Here is a 23,958-nt window from a genome sequence, read left to right on the forward strand (position 1 = left end):
TTCACTAGTTTGGATCCTTGGCACAGACCTACACACCATTCATCAAGCCATGCTGTGGCAGTGTCCCACCTAAAAGATGGAGGAAGATTGGCACAGATACTAGCTCAGGGATCTTCCTCAAGCAAAATGAGGAAGATTGGCAGCAAATGTTAGCTCAGGGCCAATCTTCCTCGCCAAAAAAATAAATAAATAAAGGTAAACTGATAAATATCCTTTGCATTAACTAAAGTTTGTTAAATTTGCTAACAGTATTCTTTCAAAATATCTTTGTTGTATTTTTAACTTAAGCAGTAACTCTTATAACCTCGAATAATAAAACATATTGAAATAAATTTGAAGTATAAATCATTTATATAAAACTGGAGATACAAAGGTATCAATTGAAAAAAATGCCACAAATTTTGGTGTGATAAACTTAATGTCATTATTCATTATTATCTTTTTAAAATGGAGTATACAGGTTTAAAAATGGGAATATCTAAGTTTGGTAGCCCCAAAAACTCTAAAGCATTTTAAGATTTTGAAGATTTACAGACATTTGAGTAGGTCTTTTGTTAAATGTGTTCTAGTAGTTTTCAACTTAAACTGATCTCTTAATATTACTTTATGATAGCTAATATAATACAAAATTAAAATGGTGTTTTTTAATATTCTAATGAATAGTTTAAACTTAAATTAGAAACATCAATTAGTTATCTGACATTTACATAACATTCTTTATCAGCTAAACCTTTAGGTTTGAAAACTTTCAAAATGAATTTGTGAGTATTCTTCACTTTGTAAACTGGGAATGTTGGGCCAAACTATTATTTATTGAGTTCTGAGATTCATAGATATTATTTTCTTTATTTACAAATGAAGTAACTAAGATTCAAAGAGATTAAGGTGAAGTGTAGAACCTGAATGATTACATGAAATGAATGTTAAAAATGGACTTTTGCATTAGAAAAAATGTGGTGATTTTTATCATTGGAATATTCTCTCCCACTGGAATGTAAAGTTGTTGAAAGGATGATCCCTATCTCCTTTTCTTACTGTTATCTTGCCAGTGCCTATTGTAGTGCTTGACACATAGAAGGCACTCAATAAATAAGCAAGAGATGAATACCTCACAGTCATCAGCATAGAACAGATTGTCAGTCTCAGTCAGTGCTGGTAGACATATTCCTGGTTTCACCTCTCAGCTCTGCCATGTCCAGTTGTGGACCTTTGGATGAACTACTTCTCTGTACACTGATTGCTAGGAGAGCAGTACCTGACTCACAGGGTATTCTGAGGATTAAATGAGTTAATGTACGCAAAGCACCAAGTACAGTGCCTAGCACATGGAAAGTGTCAAGTGTCAGCTTTTATTATGTAGCACAGTCATTCTCGAGCTTTTTATTCTCAGGAACTCTTATAGGCTACTTAAAAACATTGAGGATTCCCAAAGAGACTTTGCTTATTTAGATTATATCTATCAATATACACCACATTAGAAATTAAAACTAAGGGGCTGGCCCCGTGGCATAGTGGTTAAATTCATGCACTCTACTTTAGTGGCTTGGGGTTTGCAGGCCCAGATCTCAGGTGCAGACCTACACACTGCTCATCAAGCCATGCTGTGGCAGCATCCCACATATAAAATAGAGGAAGATTGGCACAGATGTTAGCTCAGGGAAAATCTTCCTCAGGCAAAAGAGAGGAAGATTGGCATCAAGATGTTAGCTCAGGGGCAATCTTCCTCACCATAAAAGAAGAAGAAGAGGAAATGAAAGCTGAGAAGTTTTTTAAAATACAAGAGCACACAAACACACATTTCATTAGCCATCAGTGATGACGTTGTCACATGTCGTGCAACTTCTGGAAAACTCAACTGTGCACTTGTGAGTGTATGAGAGTGAAAAAGGCAATAACATTTTCATATTACGTGAAAATAGTTTTGAACTTGCAGATCCCCAGAAAGTTCTTGAGGGGCCCTGAAGGTTCCCCAGAGCACTCTTTGGGAACTACTGATTTAGCACAAGGTACTGTGCTAAGAGTTGGAGATACTGGTAGAGTGCAGGGCCTGACACTATCGGAGTTTCGGGGGCAGTGATTCTCTGTGCTAGGAAGAAGGGCGAGAGAGAAGATGCCACCAAAGAGAAGTCACTTGAGCTGTTTGAAAAGAGAAGTTAAACAGATTATTCCATTGCACATGTATCCTAAAATTCACTTCTATGCAGAGTCAACTCTACGGCTTTTACAATTTTTAAACCTTGGTGTGGTGATTATGGCACTTACAAATTACTTTTAAAATTTATTACCCATAAAATAGATGAAAATATTAACTATAAATGTTACCTATGGAAAGATTAAAGTATGACCCTGACTACATATAAAAACATGTAAATAAATGTTCACGAATTCTAATTCATTGTTCACCTGAGTTGAGTTTTCTCATTGGAGTTCTGTTTGTGAAGCTAAGGGAGGAACTGAGCCTGAGACAAGCAGAGGCTTAGACCCACGGGATATCGATTGAATGGAAACAATTTCTACACATATGTGTATAATTTTTTCCCTCCTCATGAACAGAAGTACTCCATTCTTTTTCTTCTCTTAATATATATAAAAAGACAGATAAAAACAAAAAAAACTACTGAACCAAAGAAAAATACTTGAAGGCATCTTTTCTCTGTTAAATGATAATAAGTTATAGTTCAGAAATTAAACCTTAAAAGTTGTTTTCTTTTTCCTCTTTTTTTTTCCCCCTTGTCTAGTTCCCTGGGGAGCAAATCAGCAGGTGCTGAATTAGGGACTGTGTACAATACCTTTGTTCAGAAACTATTACATCAGGTCTATTTTTACTGTTTTTCAGCATAAGAGCTATCTATTATTAGTGTAGGTATACAAAATTAAGAGATGAGTTGTCAAAAGGAGGGAGACGTAGATAAACTAGAGAAAAGCCAGTCAGAAAAAAAGTTTATGCTGCCCATTGTGGCAAGACATACTTCGCCTACATATAATTTCCTACTCCAGAGAGCCAGTCCCTTGCCACCTCCAAGAAGGAGCAATATTTTCCATCCTGCCATAAATTAAAGATTACAGCTGTTGATTATTTCAGAAATAAGCAAAGTGTATTAGTTTGACACTATATATTATATGAGATTTGCAACTGGATCATTTATTGGAATATACATTTCCATTGTGTTACATGTCTTTGATTATTTTATGAAGTCTATCCTGGTATTGAAAATGTAATGCTCTGGGGAAAATATCACAATTGCAAATTACTGTATAAGTAAAACTTCACTAATTTGGAAAAGTGGAAGTGATAAGGCCTTGCGACTTGATGAACAATCGGAATCAGAGGCTGCTGGAAAGGACATGCAAACATATACTGTCCCCAAAGAGACTCTCAGAAAGGTCCACCTGAGCTTGCCTTAATGAGCATGGAAGAATCACTTAGCCGTGTTCAGGAAGTGTCTACAATTAGATAATGCTGAAAGGTTTTTTAAAGTACTTACAGAAAGTTTGCTCTTTCATAAATAAGCTTGCTTCTCCACGATCTTAAACTCTCAAATGTGTGTATTGCATACTTTATTAAATTAATGGAAGTAATTCTGCTCATCTTTTTTCCTGAATTATAGTGGATTATAAATTCATGCTGATTTACTATGATTATGTGATGATTTTTATTTAATATTGATGATATAACAGATAAGGTATCTAAGGTGCTTTGAAAAATGCACAGAATGTGTATTTTGGTTCCTTTTGTACATAGCAGAAAAACAGACACAGAGGGATCAAATACCTTGCTGAAGAAAAAATAGAGATTTAATAGCAATTGTAGAAGAAAGATGTCTCTCTCGTTTTTTTTTTGGAATTTTTTTTTTGAGGAAGATTCACCCTGAGCTAACATCTGCTGCCAATCCTCCTCTTTTTGCTGAGGAAGACTGGCCCTGAGCTAACATCCGTGCCCATTTTCCTCTATTTTATATGTGGGATGCCTACCACAACATGGCTTGCCAAGCGGTGGCATGTCCGCACCTGGGATCCAAACCAGCGAACCCCGGGCCGCCAAAGCGGAATGTGCGCACTTAACCACTGTGCCACCTGGCCGGCCCCAGATGTCTATCTCTTGATTCATAACTAAGATTCCAGCAACTAAGAAGGGGATAACCAGTCAATAAGGCATTTTGTGGGTTTCTTTTATAGCTGAGGAATACAGAACAGATGAAGTAGTGTCCTTACCACTTCTTCAAGTGCAAAAATAAAAATTTATTTAAATTTATATCGTTACAACATAATGCACTTATTCAAAATGAGAGGTGAATTAAATAGCATACATAGCTCTTGTTTATAAGATTTTGTTTAACCTCTCAAGTTCTTGCATGGTGCTGAATGTTTCTGAGCCTGTTTTCTCTGTTCACAGCTACAGCCGTCTCTAGCGAACAGAATCCTGTTATTATCATTGCGGTGGTCGCCGTGGCTGGGACCATCATTTTGGTCTTCATGGTCTTTGGCTTCATCATTGGAAGAAGGTAGAACATAGATTTGTTCTGCTCTCTAAAATAAAATGTATTGATTTTGCAGAGTTATGTCAGCCTATTATCGTTTTAGTGTATTAGAATGTTAAATAGTAAATGCAAACATTCGTTGTATGATATGAAACACTAAAGATCAATAAATTATCGTTCTCTCAAGGTCAAAATACAGTGTGAGCTTGATCATTCCTTTAGTGCAAGAGGAATGAGTATCGTAATTTCTATTGGATGAATTTTTATTGGTTATTTTCAGAGTCAGGTGTTTATAATAAATATAAATGATACCAGGGGAAAGATTTACCTTTTTCATTAATGGTTTGTGGAAACCATTTAAAATCTGTTGTTGTTGCAGAAAAAATCTAAGGAAATACTCACTCATTGATAAGTTTGGAGTGACAAAATATGTTCCTTCTACATTGTCTCACACAAAGACTTTGTATTCTATGCATTTTTTAATCATGTGACTTGCTGTATTATTGAATGAGTTCATAACTACAGACAGGAAGTTTTTGTACTTTGTTAATAGCTCTCGCTAGTGTGATATTAAATAATTGAGGTATATTGTACTGAATATTAAACATATAAAGTAAGATCATAGATTGAGATCATCACAAATGTGGTTTTTTTCCAGGCACTGTGGTTATAGCAAAGCTGACCAGGAAGGGGATGAAGAACTTTACTTTCATTGTAAGTGTTTGGCTTTTCTTTATTATTTTGTACCCCAATTAATACAGAAACTTGGTTGTTAGTGTTGGCATGAATAAATTCCTAATACACCATACTTGGACATTATATAATGAGCTCAAATTGTTGCTTTAAAGCATTTGAACAAGATATTTAGAATGAAAGACATATGTGAATTTTTAAAAAAATAAAATATATTCAGAAATGTAACCTCTCAAGAAATTTTAGTATAACTACAAGATTTTATTCAGCTGCTTTTATGTCACAATTTTTCCTTTGCAAACTTTGCCCAATCGTTTCATACCATTCTAATAATAATACATTAAATGTTGCATATGCCCATGTTCTAGCTAAGGAATTCATTCTGAGTCAGAAGAAAAGGCCCCTTTTTTCTACCCAATGAGTGATGTTACCATGGAAGGCTAAACTAAGGAGGCTCTTTCTCTTTAGCTACTATATATTGTCCATCACTGATAGATATTTCACTAGACATAAATAGTGTAATAATAGGATTCAATCCTCCAGTGATTTCCTGTGGATTTGGGTTACGTGATTCTTACAAGTTCATTTTAGAAACCATATTCAGGAGAGAGTTTAGGGAGCCAAAGAAAGTAGATGGCCATCTGCATTAACTTTATTCTTGTTGCAATGTGGATGGCAAGTGAAACAATGAGAGCCATGTGAGTAAATGTTATTACTTTATGCAGCCAGAGTACCAACCTAACAATCAAATGGTTTTACTTCTGATAATTAATGATGTTCTTCTCCAAACATATTATTCCTATTTTTAATCCTTGAAAATATTTTTTAAAAATTTATTTATTGTTTTTTATAGTAGCTATAGTCTTTACTAAAATGTCTCATGGATAGATAAATTTCCTAATTGGCATAAAAATTATATCTATTATTATGCCAGTATCTAAGAAGGTATTGTCATGTATCCATCCGAATGTCACAAGAATATATAAGCATCAATCAATAAAAGGTGTGGTTTAAAGACAAATTGTGAACACTATTATTATCATTCCTTAGTTTCTTCAATGTGTTTTTATTTGTTAAACCAAGTTACCTTGACTTTAACTTTCAAAAGAGAAGTAGCTTTACATAACACATGTCCAGATTGATTATGAGTCTCTGTAGAATTCCAACGACTGAAGGCAGAAAGGGCATGTGGAATACTACAAATTAACGTAAAAGAGATCACCAGAGGTGGCCTTATCACGAAGTTTAAGCTTCAGGGCCCCTCCCTTCCACAGACCCCTTTCTAGGCCCTGGGAGAGCCCCAGCAATTTTGTGTGTCTAATCACTTTTTTTTCTTAAAGAGAGTATCCCAAATTGTAGAAGGTTATAAGCCTAACAAAATTTAAATCTGCCCCTGATTATGACTGAATACATGTGATTCTGTCATCTCCCCTCTGGGATCATTTGAGATGCTCCCAATGTTGGTGCTTCCTTTTGCTAATCGGTCAAGGATTTTCCTGTGACAAGGCTCAATAATGAGAGTGCCATAGGCAGTTTACAGCTAGAGGACGAACAGAAAGAGTGGCGGTTATATTTCTTTCTCTTTCATGACATGAGAGAATATTTTTACACTTCCTCAGACAGGAAGGAGAGGATGAAAATTTGAATGCCTGAATTTTTTTATCTGGTTTAAAATGTATATAGAAAAGTAACATAAGCCTATAGTTCCTGGAATCCCTGATTCTACCCATATGTGAATAATTTGATGGCAGAATCATTTAATACTACCTTAATCAGTATGTCACTTTTCTTTCCTTTACTGAGTATATCTGAGATATCCCCAAATTTTCAAATACGTTTTGGTTTATTTGCTTTTAGCTTGCAAGTTAATGCAGAAGGTAAATTGAAATATGGCTTATCTAAAACTTGTTGTATAGCCTATGCTTAATTGTCATCACTCGGTTTTAATATTTTGATGCCATTTGCTTTTTTTACACTTGACATCCAGTTTGTAATTAGAAAAAATAGAGCTGCATGTTTTACTTACTAACATAGACAAGATAAGCTTGATGTATATAAACAATTTTCATCTCTGGAGCAAAATATCAATGGTGGTTTTAAGATATTTAACATTCATGAGAAATGTAAATGAGATAGTAGAACAGGAAAAAGTTTACAGTCTTAAATTGAAATAAGCAACAGACCAGAATATTCAGAAAAGATGTCAGTATGTCCTTTAATTTAAAACATCCATTTTTAAATGAATAATGAAAAAATAAAGTGCACTTAACATATCCTATCCTGGTAAATTCTTGATATTTTTGAATTGCCCTTCTTACGGGGATATCATTTCTTGTCATTTCATGAGAACTAGGCATTTTATGGCTGTATCTAAAATACGTAAAGTACAAAGCTGTGGTCACCAGCTATTTACGAGTTGGTGTCCTTTTATTCCTTTAGTATACAGACAATTTTCTTAGGTGCTAAGACACCTGATTGAATTTTTACAGAAACATGAAAGCAATCATTTACCTAGCTTTTAGAGCACCAAGTTTAATAGAATGTCCAGCCATTTGTACCAGGCACCCTCAACTCTCCATGGCCCCAAGTGCTACATTTAAAGATATAAACACAATGGAGGGGTTTAGTGAAGCAATTCCAATTTACATTTTGTTTCCTCCTACCATTTCTTCTAACAATGTCTTTGAATCCAAGCTGGGCAGTATTTCATGTTTTTATGCCAAAATTGCTCTGGCCTGTCAAAATGTTTTATGACAGCTTGAATAAAGAACCATCAGAGAACCGTTTGAGATGCAGAAGGTTACCTCCAATCTTGCTCCCTTATCACAAAACAAAACCGAGAAAACAATGAAAGAAAGAAAGGAAGAGAATAAAAAGGGAGAAGATGGCTCCTTCTCCATCTGCCTGCCAATCTAGGAGGTTAACCTATTGTTTTCTTCCCTTCTCTCTTTTTCTCTTCCCCCCCTCTTCCCTGTACTCCTTCTTTCTTTTCTCTTTCTGTCCCCTCTCTCTTTTCTTCTTGTGTTTTTTTTCGTGTTCAGCTTTAGTAACAAATGAGCATCTGTCAGTTTTATAAACTGCAACAATAATTGTCTAAGACAATCAATTTTGGATAAACAATCAACTACAGCAGAATAAATCAAGATTTTTAAATCCCATTTTCCTTTATACATTCTGCTTCTTTTTGTTTGTTATGTGTTTATTTTTAAAATATAATTTTAATTTAATGTGATGACATAAGCACAGTTAGGCTGCAGTGTAATACATAAAGAAATATATTGTTCTCCAAATAGTAAGATTTAATGAAAAGATTGTTCAGTGGCTTTGTTAAAAACAATAAAGTTTTTTTGAGGATATAGTGTAATTCTTTTCGTTGCATTAATATAACCAAATATATGCCTATCTTATCTTTGTCTTGAACCAAATGATTAGATTTGCAATACGTTATTGTAATTGAATTTGATTTAAAGTTGACATAGCCTTATCTGTTACCTGCATGCTTCTGGGTGCATTTTAAGAAGATTTTAACTTTTAAGATGATTCTATGTTGTTTGAATTTTGACTACCTTTTCTGAGGCATATCGGCTACCTCTTTATAGCAGTTAAGATCTTCCAGAGCCTTATAATTGAAAGTTCCTATCAACCATTCCTCTTTCAAATTGCTGTCATCTATGGTTAGCAGATCCCAGGAATATTGTACATTTTCTAACTTTACTCTGCACTTTGTACATCTGGCTTCTATTGCCCTTCAAGGTGAAGATGAAACTGTGTCTTTAGTAAATTTCTCTCTGATTCTGTGATAGCGGTCCCTCACTTCTTGTATTAATTTTATGTATATGTCGATGGTGGTTGGTCTTTTAAAAAAATAAATCAAAAGAATAAGTAAGATGTCTAAATGTTTTTAATATTGCTGTCAGTGTAGTAGGCTACCTGTAAATGAAATGTCTTCTTTTCCCAGTGTGTTAATTTGGTTGATTGACTGACTGATAGATTTACAAATGTGTCTCCAAGTCCATTACAAACCTCCATATGGCTTGAACTGTGCCATGATAGCAGTGAGTTTAATTAAACCTCCAGTCTGATAAGAGTCATGTCAGAGAATTTTGGTGATGTCTTTTGTTGATTTACTGGAAAAGCAATTCAGTTAGTAACCTATGAGCTGGATCCTATGTTACCTATAGAAGCTTGCAGATAATACCTATACGCCAGCAGACTGAAGTAGTCTGTTAAAACTGCTGTGAATCAGGTGATGTGGAAGCAAGTTCACTGTTCCAAGGAGCACTCTGCATAATGAAATTCCTGGGCTGACTGCACAATAAGTGCTTTGCTTCATCACAGTCATGCTTTCTTACATCATTACAGTTAAATTTCCAGGCACCAAAACCTACATTGACCCTGAAACCTATGAGGACCCAAATAGAGCTGTCCATCAATTCGCCAAGGAGCTAGATGCCTCCTGTATTAAAATTGAGCGTGTGATCGGTGCAGGTAAGGCTGTTGTAGCTTCCTCGTTCAGCTGTTCCATTTAGCCGAGATCGAAAGTCATACATCATAATGACAGGCAAATAATTATACTTCAAGTATAGAACTTTTGCATTTACCTCAACTGGTGGAAGCAATGAGGCTGTACTTGTTTATGAAATCTTAAGAAAAAAGTGGAAAAGAACCATGTGGTACAGAGAATCTGTTTATCTTTTGTCTTCTGTTGGCTTTTTAAGCTATTGTTCTCGTATAAGCTATTTCATAAGAGTTCTGGCTTGTTGTTCAAGAAATAACTTAGTATTTAAAGCATTAGAATGTTCCTGAATTTTGCTGGAATATACATTTCCTCCTACTTGATTACCATTTTCTTGCTAAGTTTTCATTTTTATCTTTTTTCCTTGTGATTGTAGATATTAGCCATTGCACAATTTAATTCCATGTAGAAAATTAATATGTATGTATTATTTAAAAAGAATGTTATTTTCTACGTATACAATGTGTTTTCATAATAATTATCCATTTTTGGATCCAAGTCCCTCAAGTCTAGCAGACATGGTGCATATGAATTCCAGACTTTTAAATATTTAAGAAATATTTCCTTGTCAAACTGTAAGAGCCATAGCAATATTTAGGATGTGCTAGTGTGCCCTTATACTTTAGTAGGCAGTGTACGTTATACAGCATATTTCTAACCTAAATGTTGCTTCTGAAAGAGTTTTTGTTAACCCAGTTACAAAATAGTCGCTTGTGTAACAGATAGTTTAGGAAAGCTTAAAAGTACTTTTAAAGAATTTAATGCATGTACTTTGAGAGAAGAAATATTTCTGAAATTAAAATACTCCTGCCTGTTCTGTTACTTCAGGAGAATTTGGGGAAGTCTGCAGTGGTCGTTTGAAACTTCCAGGAAAAAGAGACGTTGCAGTAGCCATAAAAACCTTGAAAGTCGGTTACACAGAAAAACAAAGGAGAGACTTTTTATGTGAAGCAAGCATCATGGGGCAGTTTGACCACCCAAATGTTGTCCATTTGGAAGGGGTTGTTACAAGAGGTAGATATGATTATATCTTTCATTTGTCAAGTGGACTGTCAGAAATTAGTGTCATTTCATACATAATAAAAATCAAACTATGAACATATTGCATAATCTGAATGTCTTATCTTGGTATGAAACTGATTAAAACTATTTCTTGTATGTTACCACCTCAGAAAAAGAAAATCAGGATAAATGAATGCAGGGTTAGAGTTAAAGCATAAATGATAGATCGAGGGAGTGACTAATAGATATTTTCATTTAGCTTCAAAAGCCATAAAAGTGATAGTTTAGTCTTTGCATTTTATATAAAGTGTCATTTTCTGAGTTATTTACAAAGCAAGAGTCAGAAGAACACACTGACTTTTACTGTTTGATTTTATGAGTCGTGACCATGTTGCAAGCAGACATTTACTGACTCTGAGCGTAGCAGCAGCAGTAGAAATACAGCTCATCCATTCAGTCCTCCGAAGAAACTACCATGTGTTTTATCCGAAGTGGCAAAGGGAATAACCCTAAAGTTTAGGTTATGGATCTGAATCAACACTTTTTTTCTTATATATACATTTTTTAAATTTAGGGAAACCAGTCATGATTGTAATAGAATTCATGGAAAATGGGGCCCTAGATGCGTTTCTCAGGGTAAGTAACACAATTATCCTCCCATTCTAGATATACTATACATGCTACCAATATAATTTTCTGAACTTTTTTTTACAGTGCAAAATGTGAACATTATAAAGTTTATCAGGTCAGAAAACTTTCTTTGAAAAGCGGCATAAAAATCAGAGTCCCGGATTGAATTGAACTAGAGTCTTTTTGAGCATTTAAGTGATAGAATGTAGTTAAAATAGAGTCTCCATTAATACATTACCTCAAATACGGAGGATACCTGAAGCCCTGTGATTTGAACACATGTTGTAGTGTAGCATTTTACTTTCTCAGTAGCATCAGAAAGTACAGAGGTCATGCAGGGAAACTAAAGAGTAAGATAACCATTCACTATTGGCCTAATAACCCCAATTCTGCACTGTAGAACCATTTCTATTATATTGTCATGTAAGCATCAAGCATAAAATGTAAAATTATTAAGATTTTTAAATTAATAGTATGTGATTATTTTTGTAAGTGATAAATTCTAAATATGTAAATTTATATATTTTTCACTCTCAGAGACTTTTCACCTGAGAGTATGAACACTGGTTAACATTTTCCCAAATGGCAAAAAGAAAATAAAGAATACAAGGACGTGCAGAGTTATCATACATTATCGAGAATGATACATTCACTCAGATTTATAATAAATCAGAGGATTTAGGGAAATGTTTAGTGCTGCGTCTTTGTGAAATGCATTAACTATCAACTCTCTGGGAGAAAGCGTGTTGCGAGGAATGTTCCTACCAATAGCAGAACAAGGAAAAAAGTACAGTGAAAACAAAGTCAGCCTGTATAATCATTTTCTACATCTTAGTTTCTCTTCATCTTTCACCAAAACATTTTCCCCTTCCTTTTTTACCATTTGGAGAAAAAATACTAATATATTTGTATTCATCCATTTATATATTATTAGATTGTTTATATAATTTTTTAGCAAGTAGAGAAAACACTTAGCTGCCAGGGATAATATTTTTGGATATTCCATTCCCTAGCCTTGACTTAAAAATTAGCATATACTTTTGGATTTGCATAGTCTGAAACTATTAATAATTAATATTAGTAACATATCAATGTAAATAACTAAATGATTACCAAAACTCTATTTTGTATTATTTGACTATCAGTTAAATCAGCATCTGTTACATTTTTCACAAATGTGTGTGTTATATAGAAAGTTAATTAATAATTTCTGTTACACAGTAGTAAATGACTAGTGTGCAGACATTTTTCATTTTTTCTCTTTCAAAGTACATTTAACGGACTTTTATTTTTGTCTTCCTGTAGAAACACGATGGGCAATTTACAGTCATTCAGTTAGTAGGAATGCTGAGAGGAATTGCTGCTGGAATGAGATATTTGGCTGATATGGGATATGTTCACAGGGACCTTGCAGCTCGCAATATTCTTGTCAACAGCAATCTTGTTTGTAAAGTGTCAGATTTTGGCCTGTCCCGGGTTATAGAGGATGATCCAGAAGCTGTCTATACAACAACCGTAAGAGAAAGACTATTACTGCACTCCTTCATAATCCTGAAATTTTCCTACCAAGGAAGCAGGGCTTAATGCTACAAAACTAAATAGGAGAAAAGAGGCAAATTGTTCTCGACTTTTGTTGTTGCTACTTTTTCCCTTTGGAAGAGTCATTGTTGCTTTCACAGTCTACATATAGCCTCGGAGAATAAGTAATGATAAGAATGATAACATGCTTATTTTATATTGGGTTGTTGGTATAAATAATACACAGTCATACACAGCAACATCTAGTTACTAGTACTCATAATTGTAGCAGAAAAATATAATCCCATTTTAAATATTTTAAAGAAATATGCTAATTCTTATCATAACTTTTGTGACATTAGAAAAAAGGAAACTATGTGAGGATTTACTTAAATACCCTGTGTGTAAGTCCATTTTAGTACTTGCCTAATTTCGTCATTGTCTTTTAACTAGACTCTTGCCCTAAGACCAAATAGGACCCGTTAAATTGAGTTGCCTTAAAAATGAAAACTTGTGGGGCTGGCCTGGTTGCGTAGTGGTTAAGTTTCTGCACTTGGCTTTGGCGGCGTGGGGTTTGCTGGTTCAGATACCTGGCATGGACCTATGCATGCTTATCAAGCCACGCTGTGGGAGGCAACCCACATATAAAGTAGAGGAAGATGGGCACAGATGTTAGCTTAGGGCCAATCTTCCTCAGCAAAAAGAGGAGGATTGGTGGTGGATGTTAGCTCAGGGCTAATCTTCCTCTAAAAAAAAAAGAAGAGAACTTGTAATGACATTTTACAAACAGCTTAGTAACTTTAAATACACTTATAGAGATACAAGATGGATAGACCTAATACTGCTGAATTGCCAACCAAGTATACAAATGTTTAACTGTAGCTTTATGGTACTGCTATAAATGATTTAGAAGTTATACATATTTCAAATGTTAATTTCCTTTCATAACAGGGTGGAAAAATTCCAGTAAGGTGGACAGCACCAGAAGCCATCCAATACCGGAAGTTCACGTCAGCCAGTGATGTATGGAGCTATGGAATAGTCATGTGGGAAGTTATGTCTTATGGAGAAAGACCTTACTGGGACATGTCAAATCAAGATGTAGGTGTTACACTGTTTAAACCAGAAGGATTTAATACATTAATATCCATTATTATTGGAACATGTAGGTAATGGCCCATACGAAGAAACTTTTATAAAATTATAAAAATGTACTGCTGAGTTTTCAGAATTATCACCACAAATTATCACAATAGTTACCGTAAATTGGTGGTTCAGTTAACTTCATTTTGGTTTTTATTTTGAAGAATTGATTTTTCTCTTTTGATTTAAATTCTCTGGACACAATAGAAGCCTACAGAGGCTATTTCCTCCCTAATAAAGATAATGATGCTGTGTTTGCACAGCTGAGTGGGAGGGTCACTTGAATAAAAGAGTCATGTACAGAGGGGGAGGGGAAGGCAGGTTGTGTTTTATTTTGTCTTTGAAGCTTATCTTTCTTCTTCTCTTAATGTTCTGAGAAAATCTGTTTAAATTATAGTTGATTGACAATTAAATTTTAATTTCATGAGGCAATCTAGATTTTATGATCAATGTTGGTAAGTGTTTCATAGTGATATTTTAGAATGTAATCACAATGAGAATATCTTTGGGAATCCCTAAAAATAGAAAAAATAGTACTTATTAAATGTGTACCCTGTTTCCATTAGGGCATACTAAGACATAAAACATGATGTTATTCTTTGAGAAAAGAAACTGATTGTGGTTCTTGGGGGTATACATCTCACACCAGGAGACCGTTTATCAAACAATGTAACATGTGTGCAAGTGACTATTTGCTTCTATTAGGCTGAATTTTATGAAATTGACATTTTTATAGTCAGAAACATGCAAATACTGGCAGATTCATGTTGTTCATCTTATTGACAATGTGAGTGAAATTGAGATAAAAATAGAGCAAGTGTAAAATGTAGGAAGGTCCCCAGAATTGGAACTAGAAATCTGGAGGAGACTTAGGTTCATAGGTGACAAGACAATTCTGCAGGGAGCACGTTGGAAAGTGCAGAAGCAAAGGCTTAGCGAGGCGTGTGGGGCCAACCTCATAGACTCCCTTTCCTGTAACAGAGATGCGTACACTGGGAGTGATTCAAAATCAAGATTAGGTTGGGCAAATGGACGCAAGACTTTTTTGAAGGAGTTTGGAAATGATACAAATTTAAAGTTCTTGGAGAGTAGTGTAAAAAAATAAGTAGTGCTTGAGGAAAATCTATATTGCCATTTAGAAATCGGCTGTGACTAGCAAACTGGTTTGAAGTGGTCCGTTCTTGAGGTACCATAAACATGGACAGCAGTAGAAACTGACTAAGGTTAAAAGTGAGTTATTTTTCAAAAAGAGATCATGAGCATGGTTACAGTAAATCAGCATCTTTGTTTTCAATTTTATACCAAATGTCTATGGTTCTAAAAACTTGTAAATAGTTATTTTTAGACCACTGAAGTCAGACTCTAGAAAGGTTATTTTTAGTATATTTTCCCACAAATTTCTGCATTAACTGAAAGGTTCGCAGCCTGAAAAGGGGGAGCTTTTAAATCATTTAAATGTTTTGATATTTTGAATTGAGGGATGACGTAAAACTTCTTTTGGTTTTTTGGTTTTTATTTTTGTTTTTCAAAGATAAAAGTCTAAATGATGAGTGTATTTGGCAGAGGCAAAGTCGTTAAGATTTGACAGGTCTCAGTGTCAAAGATTTCATGGACTGTCAAAATGTGGGCAACAAATCCTTGGGGCAGAGAAAGAGAAATATTTACATTCCCTGGACATTTGGTAGAGTTTCATTTCTTTTGACACCTTCCTTCTGTACTAGATTCAAACATAAAGGGAATGACAGGAATGGAAGATGGTTTAAATTCAAAGTTCACTTAACTTCTAAAAACACATAATAGAAATGGTTAAGAAAAAAACAGATATCTTCAATTTTAATTTTTACAATTCTCTAAACATTGAATTTTTGTTTTTCTTGAAATTGAAATATAAATATATTAGTATTTCAAGAATTAATAGTTTTATCGATCAAATGAAATTATTATCTCTACAGTGAAATTGAATTCTGACTAGAATATTTAGTGCCATCTTTTTCTCTTTTTTTTAATTTTGAAGGTCTGAATGATTAATTCAGACACGACTTTGTGTAATAGTAAGAGATTACTTACACAGTTCAGTTTTTATACTGAAATTGGTATTAATATTCCTCTTACAGGAGAATATTTATTATTTTATATCTATGTTGTTAAAGTGCTGTTTGAGCAATTATCTGTTTAATTTTCAATGTGCAAATGGTGAAAAAAGCCTGGATAATGTAAAATAATGAATACCATTCTGGTTAAGAAATTCTCTGGATAAAAGTCATTTTTTTTTTTTTTCAAAAAGATTTTATTTTTTTCCTTTTTCTCCCCAAAGCCCCCCCGGTACATAGTTGTTTATTCTTCCCTGTGGAGCACGTGAACTTAACCACTCGGCCACGGAGCCAGCCCCAAAAGCTTTTCTTTTTTTGCTTGGAGTCTCTGGAGGAGCTTAGAGATCTGTGAAGCCCTAATGCCTATGGAAATCCTGTGTATATGTGAATATATTGTGTTTTTCTGGAAGGTTGCTTTCATCAGATCTTCAGATGTATTAATTTTTTTAAAAAGTTAGATTTATTAAATGAATCAATTCACTTAATATTGTTTAACTTTAGTTGCTAGGAATTTGTCAAGATTTTAGAAAACCCCACAAAAGTCCCAAATGCCTTGGATTTTAAAAGACTTTTCAGGGGCTGGCCCAATGGCATAGTGATTAAGTTTGCATGTCTGCTTCAGCGGCCTGAGGTTCACAGGTTCAGATCCCGGGCACAGACCCAGCACCACTCATCTAGCCATGCTGTGGCGACATCCCACATAAAGTAGAGGAAGATTGGTACAGGTGTTAGCTCAGGGCAAATCTTCCTCACAAGAAAAACAAAGGACCTTTCATAAGACATCATGAAAATGAGTTGTAATTGATGATTGTAAGCAAGTCCACAAACTTCCAGGCTGAATGCTGAGTAAAGGGGGTTTCTGTGATCACTCTGAAGAAATAGAAAGGGGTATCGTAGAACTCAGTGAGGTAGGTAGACAGTTGCCAGGCAGCTTTGGTTGCATTCTGGACGGGGTGGTGAACAATAAATATTTAGGAAAAGATACTGTGCAGACGTATGATGAGGCCCACACCCAAATAGGTAATAGGATATCACTTGTTTAATGCTTGAATGAATGCTCATTATACTTTCATGGACCTATAACTTTCTTGAATTTTCACTGCGATGGAAGCAGTTAGAATCCAGTTACTTGCTATTAAAATCGAGGGTGAGCTTTCCAAATAAATTTCCAATTTTAATTCTTCTTAAAAATCTGCAGATGTTTAGTCCTTTCCATAATGGCCTTTCAAAGAAAAATCTTTGTATATATAAAATGTAGTCAAATGTAATAAACATTGCAGAAATTGAAAATACTCATATTCGGCATTCACAGCAGCTGTCTTTTAATTCAATTTATGTCTTAATTAGTCCAAATAAAATTTTTACTCTCAAATTAAGAAATTCTGAAATTATTCATTATATAGATCATATTTTTTCTGTTTATAATACTCAACAAAGTTATTTCTTCTCACTTTAAGGTAGGCCAATAAATTTTCAGCTTTACTAGTAGATACTCATAGGGATGATAAAAAAATTAAGGTTCCATAAAGATATGTGACGTAATGATAAATCCTTAAAGTGGTCCTTTAAATGACATTTTAAAAGTCTTGAAAATATAATACACTTCTAACTAAATTTATTCTCAACTAAATTGTGAGCCCTCAATTTTTCCTTTTAAAAGTCATCATTGATTTATGTCTGTATTTTTTTATGTTAAGATAGAAATAAAATTGTGATTTTTTTTGGTGAAACTTTGCTATAATGCAGTAAGTGGGGTCCAAAATATTTAATTGCATAAAATGTGGGTCATGTTATTGTGAGGTTAATGAAATGAAAATGGGCACGAGCAGAGAAAAGAAGCCACTCATGTGAAATCCCATTTTGAGTTATTACAGGCCCATTATCATGGCGTCTTTCTCTGCTTCTTTTTCTCTTAATTACCGTGGCCGTGCTGTGACAATACTGAAAGACTTCTTAGCAAGCAACTTTGGTTTTTTATTCTAAATATTTCTTTACAGTACATACCAAAGAAGTGCTCCTTGTTGAATTCCAGTGGTCTTTTTTGTCATTTAACCTAGACACTTGCTATTCCTCTGGAAACTATCCAGAATGAGAAATTGTCTATGAATATTTTTCTTTGACTTTTATTGGAATGCTAATGCTAGACCTGCAAATCCAATAGCAAATCCAAGGGGTCTCTGGTAATTTCACAAAAAGATGTTTTAAATGTATTCTGTGGATAATTGCATAAAGTTCAAAGAAGCGTAGGTTCCAGCATCTTACTTGTGTGCTTTGTTGTTTCTAAGAATGTGTAACTATTTGCAGGAAGTACTTTTTATTTTCCCAATTGGAAATATAATGCAGCTAACCAAATAAAAACTGCAGAACCTCTGGGTTCAGTTTGTGCCCAAATCATCCCCTATCTGCCCGTTTATCCTCGAAGGGTACGCCTTGGATTATACCAAACTGTGCTCCGTAGAGGCTGAAGATTCCCAGCCAGTATCTCTGGTCTCCTGTCGGTACCGACATGATTGTTCATGGGAACTTTAGAGTCCCCAAAGTCCATTCTGAATCCAGAGCATCTCTTATTTGAAGTGTTATACTTTGCTGCTGCTCCTTTCAAAATTTATAAACACTGTGTCTTTGAGAGCTGGAAGTTTCATTTTGTGTTGAGATAAATGTTGTTTCTTTTCTGTAATAATAGGAATCGTGAAATTCCTATAATGCAATAGGACAGCTACAGAGGTTCATTAACTCTTTCATTCCTGTAAGAGTCATTTAAAGGTACTATAATTTGTTCATTGGCACAAAGACAACAATATATTGTTTTCAAAGCTGAAGAATTCTAAATGTTTTCTTTAAGGCTTGGAGAGCTGTTGGAGAGTATTATGTCAGAAGGATCATGATAAGGTTTAGATTTACATTTTAAGAGATTGTTTAGAAGGAAAGAAAAGAGAAAAGATTGCTTTACCTGCATTGTTCCTTTCTGAGCATCTGAAGACAAACTGTAAGCAGGGAAAGAACTGCGCTAACGTTATGAGCATGGGAATGGAGTCCTGTCAAATCAGAAAGATAGTGCATGTGTTCAAACAAGCAGCCTCACATATAAAGAAAGCCACTTTTTCTCAATGAAAATAATGTCCCCCACCCCGTTTTTTGTTATTTGGTCATTTTTGACTGTATAAAGTTTTAGAAGTTATTCATTTACTTATTTACAATTTGGGCCACTGTTTAAATAACTTAACCTGGTTTTCCAAAGTGCATTATTTTTACTTTTATCTAAGTGTTTTAACATATAGGACTTTTGAATCCAAGTATAGTGCCATCACTGGAATGTTGTACAAAGCCACCTGAAATTCTTTGCATTTAAAATGTTTTCTTTAAATTTAATTCCTCCTATAGTTATGTATTTGTGATCTTTGCAGAGTTTCCATTTGTGTATGTTTGCTTGTGTGATGTATAGCTTTTTAAAGGACTATTTTAGAGGAATGTTTGCAAGCTATCCAACATTGACAGTTATGGGATCATAAACACAGAAATTTTTTAAATTATGTCCTGTGACCTCCATTAGCATTCAATACCAGTACTGATTAAGGTCATTTAAGGCTAAGGTATTTTCTCCACAATTGTTATTCAAAGTAAAGTACTTAAGGAAACACCCCAGAGTATGAGCCTTTGTGAAGACGTAACTGTGGGATAATGACTCCATCACTACAGCGATATATATAAGTACTGCTCCTCGTATTTGAGCATAGATTGTATTCAGGAAGCAGCAGCATCAGAAAATGTGACTACTTGGCTATGTGTATAAGAGAAAGAGTCTAAGACTGTTCTCATGTCAGCTTTCTGACTGGCAAGACTGGAAAGTTTGGGGGAAGGTCATAAATTCAGTTTTATAGACAGTGTATCAGGTGCCTATTCAAAATCCAGATGAAGATGTCTAGTGAATGGATGTATGGGACATACAACCTAGTTATCAGGGAAGAATTTGGGCTGAAAATTTTATACTTAAAGTACTTGTCAAAAATTAAATTAAGTTCATCTATTTACCTTTTTAACTTTATCAATTTGCATATATGAATTTTTCTTTAAAAAATGTGGATTTGGGGCCAGCCCTGGTGGCCTAGTGATTATGTTTGGCACTCTGCTTCGGCAGCCTGGGTTCAGTTCTCAGGCATGGAACTACACCACTCGTATGTCTGTGGCCATGCCTTGGCAGCAGCTCAGTTAAAAAGGAGGAAGATAGGCAGATGTTAGCTCAGGATGAATCTTCCTCAGCAAAAAAAAAAAAAAGGAAGAAGAAGAAGAACAACAACAACAACAACAAAGAAGTTGACTTTTTTTTTATACAAAGGAATTTCTCTAAAAATTATTGATGCCAGTTTTACATTTTAATATGCTTTTCTTAATGTCAACAAGCATCTTAAGGATATTTTTCCCTACAAATATGAAGTTAATCATTTCTTAAAGCCAGTTTTTTTCTCCCTACTTTTGGCCTTATTTTCTTCAAAAACAAGGTTACTTCTTTTTTTGAGTCATTTTTTTTTAAATTTCTACTACTATTATGTCAGTCGGTATCAAAGGATTTGTTAATCCCCCTTGAAAAATATTTTAGTGTTCTACTAGTCCTCCTTATTTATTGTTTGCCTTCCTCTTATTTTCCCTGTGCTGCTCAGATTTGTAACAATTTCTGATTTTTAAGACCTATTTCTGCTTTCCATTTAAATAAAAATACCAAGTCTAAATAAGTAACTTTTAGACTTTCTGATTGCCACATGCAAATGTTTACGAAGGCCTATTTTTCATTAACATTCAAGCTTGATATAAATAGCATCTTAAGCTACTATTAGACATAAATAGGCAGTGGTGTGCTGATAAAAGTTTTAACAACCAGTACTCTGAGTGGGAAAATCCTGATCTGTAACCTTTCCCAATTTCTTTGTGTAACCTTTCTCCCCTCCCCCACTAAGACAGCCAGTGTGAAGTCATGAACGTGGAGTTGGAGAGTGTTGTGGTCTCTTTCATGAACCAGTACAAGTTGGCTTTACCACACCACTGTGTCTTATAACCCTGTACACTTCATAAGTGTGTAAGCTTCATATTATTTAAAATAATAATGTTCTTGGTAATATTTCCTGTCATAGTACATTCATATATTTTGATATCTTGTTCAAAAGTGTCATTTGAAGTTTGCAAAAAGTGAAACTTTCTGGGAGCCAATTTTGGGTAACTCACATCTTCCTTTTATAACTTGGAGAATTCATAAATTTATGGACAAATGTGTACATGGACAGCCTAAAATAGTTCCATAACATATTCCCTTTTGAAAACCTCTGGGATGACATTAAAACATTTTCCATCTCTTGCACCCTAGGTGAACTTAATTGCTGCTCCCTATTGCTGAATCAACTAGAAAATGTCATCATATCCTGCTCTTCATGCACCCCTTAATAACATGCTTAATATTCTTGGATGTTTTGGAAAAATAAGTAAGGTTTTTGCAAAGCTGTGTGCTTCACTCTTATCTGGATAAATCTCTTGCCTACTGGGCAATTCGTTTTATTATAATTGAACCTCAGTCAGTGATATCTTTAATGTCCTTTTGGCTATCAGGTTATAAAAGCAATAGAAGAAGGTTATCGTTTACCAGCACCCATGGACTGCCCAGCTGGTCTTCACCAGCTAATGCTGGATTGTTGGCAAAAGGAACGCGCTGAGAGGCCAAAGTTTGAACAGATAGTTGGAATTCTAGACAAAATGATTCGAAACCCAAATAGCCTGAAAACACCCCTGGGAACTTGTAGTAGGTAAGAAATACCTAAGGGAATGGAATCTGGGAGTAAGGCAGATATTCACACGAAGCATTTATCTCCTCAGCCCCACCCCAACGGCAAATTGACGTTTGTGTTAAATCATAAATCTATGTTAAATTTCCTGTGTTCACAGAAGTTTTTATTTTTTCTTTTCAGATGGCTTCCTTTAATTAAATTAGTGTTTAAAGACACATGTTAATTATTATTGCTTTTTTTTTCCTTAAAAGCTATGATAAATATCACTGGCTGTCATTATAGAATACTTTCTCAACTGGATTTTTGTGATTAAGGGGCATTTCACATTTTCAAACCATTATTATTATTACATGGGTTTTTATTGCTGTTGCTTTAGTTTTTTATTATCTGCATATTATCTATTTTATTGTTTTGCTTTGAGTTAGTTAATAAAATGATTCTGTGAAGTTAAAGTTTGTAAAAGTAATTCAATACATGATCAAAGAGTAACACTCCATTTATTCTTTGCGCTTGGCTTACTCTGTTGTAATGCATATTATTCAGCAGATAGTCGGCTTCAGCTGCCAGGTGTGCCTGATGCTCCGTCTGCACTGGTCGTCAGACCCTTGTGGAGCTGTGTGAACTCACAAGGCACTCACAAGTGTGCCATCAGTACAGAGGAGGCATAATGTGGTCTGAACAAGCTAGTCCACAGCCCTGTGTGATTCCTTTACCCCCCCATTGCTTTTGCAGAAGCAAATGAACAAATATTTAGTGATTGCAAATACCATTGACTGTACTTTTAAAATTTCCTTGGAAGACACAATCTGGTGCCCATCAAATCTAAATAAAATGTAAAATCTAGAGTTTGTAGTTATTGGGCAACCTTTATGTGTTAGGTTTTTCTTAGCATATCTGTTTGTTACTGTAGACATCAATTAAAATATGCAATTTTATTCTTCATACCCTTATTTTTGTATAGGTCAAGACATTCTTTCTTGGGTAGTTCATGAGAAAATTTGCTTTTCTGTTTCATTCTTCTCTAGGCCAATAAGCCCTCTTTTGGATCAGAACACTCCTGACTTCACTACCTTTTGTTCAGTTGGAGAATGGCTACAAGCTATTAAGATGGAAAGATACAAAGACAACTTCACGGCAGCCGGCTACAACTCCCTTGAATCAGTAGCCAGGATGACTATTGAGTAAGTTTAAACTTCTAAAGTAATATTTAAGAATTTATTAGGTACAATCCAAGCTTTATACATTAGGTCATCGGCCATATGTTAAAGAGGTATAAACCACAAAATCAGGGAGAAAAGTATCTCTTTAATAAGTACTAACTCTGTGCCAGGCATTATGCTAAATAGACCTCTGAACATACGGTATCTTTCTAAGTCTCATGGCAACAATTTTATTAAGTTGATAGTTTTACACACAACGAGGCAAGGCTCAGAGAATTTAATTTCCCCTAAAGTGACTCAACTAGTAAGTGACAGCTAATTTGTCTCCATAGCCAGTGTTCTAAACACCACCTAGTGAAACTTTGCTCTTTTGGTTAATCACTGGATCATTTAGGTTCCTAATCGCTGGAGAAACTTTCTCTATTTGCAGAGGAGGATTTCTTTCATCATGTTTATATCAGACATTAAAACCTAAAAGTTTTGTACCTAATACCAAAATGCATTGTGATGTCCAGTATGATTACTTTTGAAGAGGTCAAAGGAAGCCTAATTCAATTAACTGGAACTAAGAGTTTAGCTTACTCTTGGTAAATTGCGTGATTGATGGCTTCAATTTTTTTTTTAACCTGAAGAATGACCTGATAAAACAACTTTCAAAATTTCTATGAACTGGAAATAAAAAGAATTCAGTTTATGTTTCTGGCTCCATCACCGGTTCTGTGGTCCTGGGAAATCCATTCACTATCTCCGAACCTCAGTTTCCTTGGCTGCAGCAGAACTCTATGGGCGATACAGTTCCTCTCAGTCAGTGTGTTTGAAAAGGGAAACAATTATCAAGGTTCTATTAGTGGGATCCTATTGATGTACTGTTGTGAGAAGGGGTCCACACTTTTCAGAAGGGAGGAAGGCTAGAAATCAGATGCTCTTTCCTGGCATGTCCGGAAATGGCATGTATGTGAA

The 23,958-nt window shown here is 34.7% G+C and overlaps 1 protein-coding gene across 4 annotated transcripts in view; it reads left to right on the top strand.

The window, feature by feature from the left end:
• EPHA7 (EPH receptor A7) overlaps positions 1-23,958 on the top strand; it is a 169,023-nt gene that overhangs the window by 140,530 nt on the left and 4,535 nt on the right. For 2 of the 4 annotated variants that reach the window (XM_046677608.1, XM_046677610.1), the window contains exons 8-16: positions 4,394-4,502; positions 5,137-5,192; positions 9,534-9,659; positions 10,516-10,701; positions 11,264-11,325; positions 12,625-12,834; positions 13,789-13,938; positions 21,663-21,856; positions 22,864-23,019. In XM_046677608.1, the coding sequence (XP_046533564.1) occupies positions 4,394-4,502; positions 5,137-5,192; positions 9,534-9,659; positions 10,516-10,701; positions 11,264-11,325; positions 12,625-12,834; positions 13,789-13,938; positions 21,663-21,856; positions 22,864-23,019 (1,249 nt within the window). The remainder of the gene's footprint in view (positions 1-4,393; positions 4,503-5,136; positions 5,193-9,533; positions 9,660-10,515; positions 10,702-11,263; positions 11,326-12,624; positions 12,835-13,788; positions 13,939-21,662; positions 21,857-22,863; positions 23,020-23,958) is intronic. The other 2 variants (XM_046677609.1, XM_046677611.1) reach the window with 1 other exon arrangement.

Source organism: Equus quagga, chromosome 11 (assembly GCF_021613505.1).
Source record: "Equus quagga isolate Etosha38 chromosome 11, UCLA_HA_Equagga_1.0, whole genome shotgun sequence".
Taxonomy (NCBI): domain Eukaryota; kingdom Metazoa; phylum Chordata; class Mammalia; order Perissodactyla; family Equidae; genus Equus; species Equus quagga.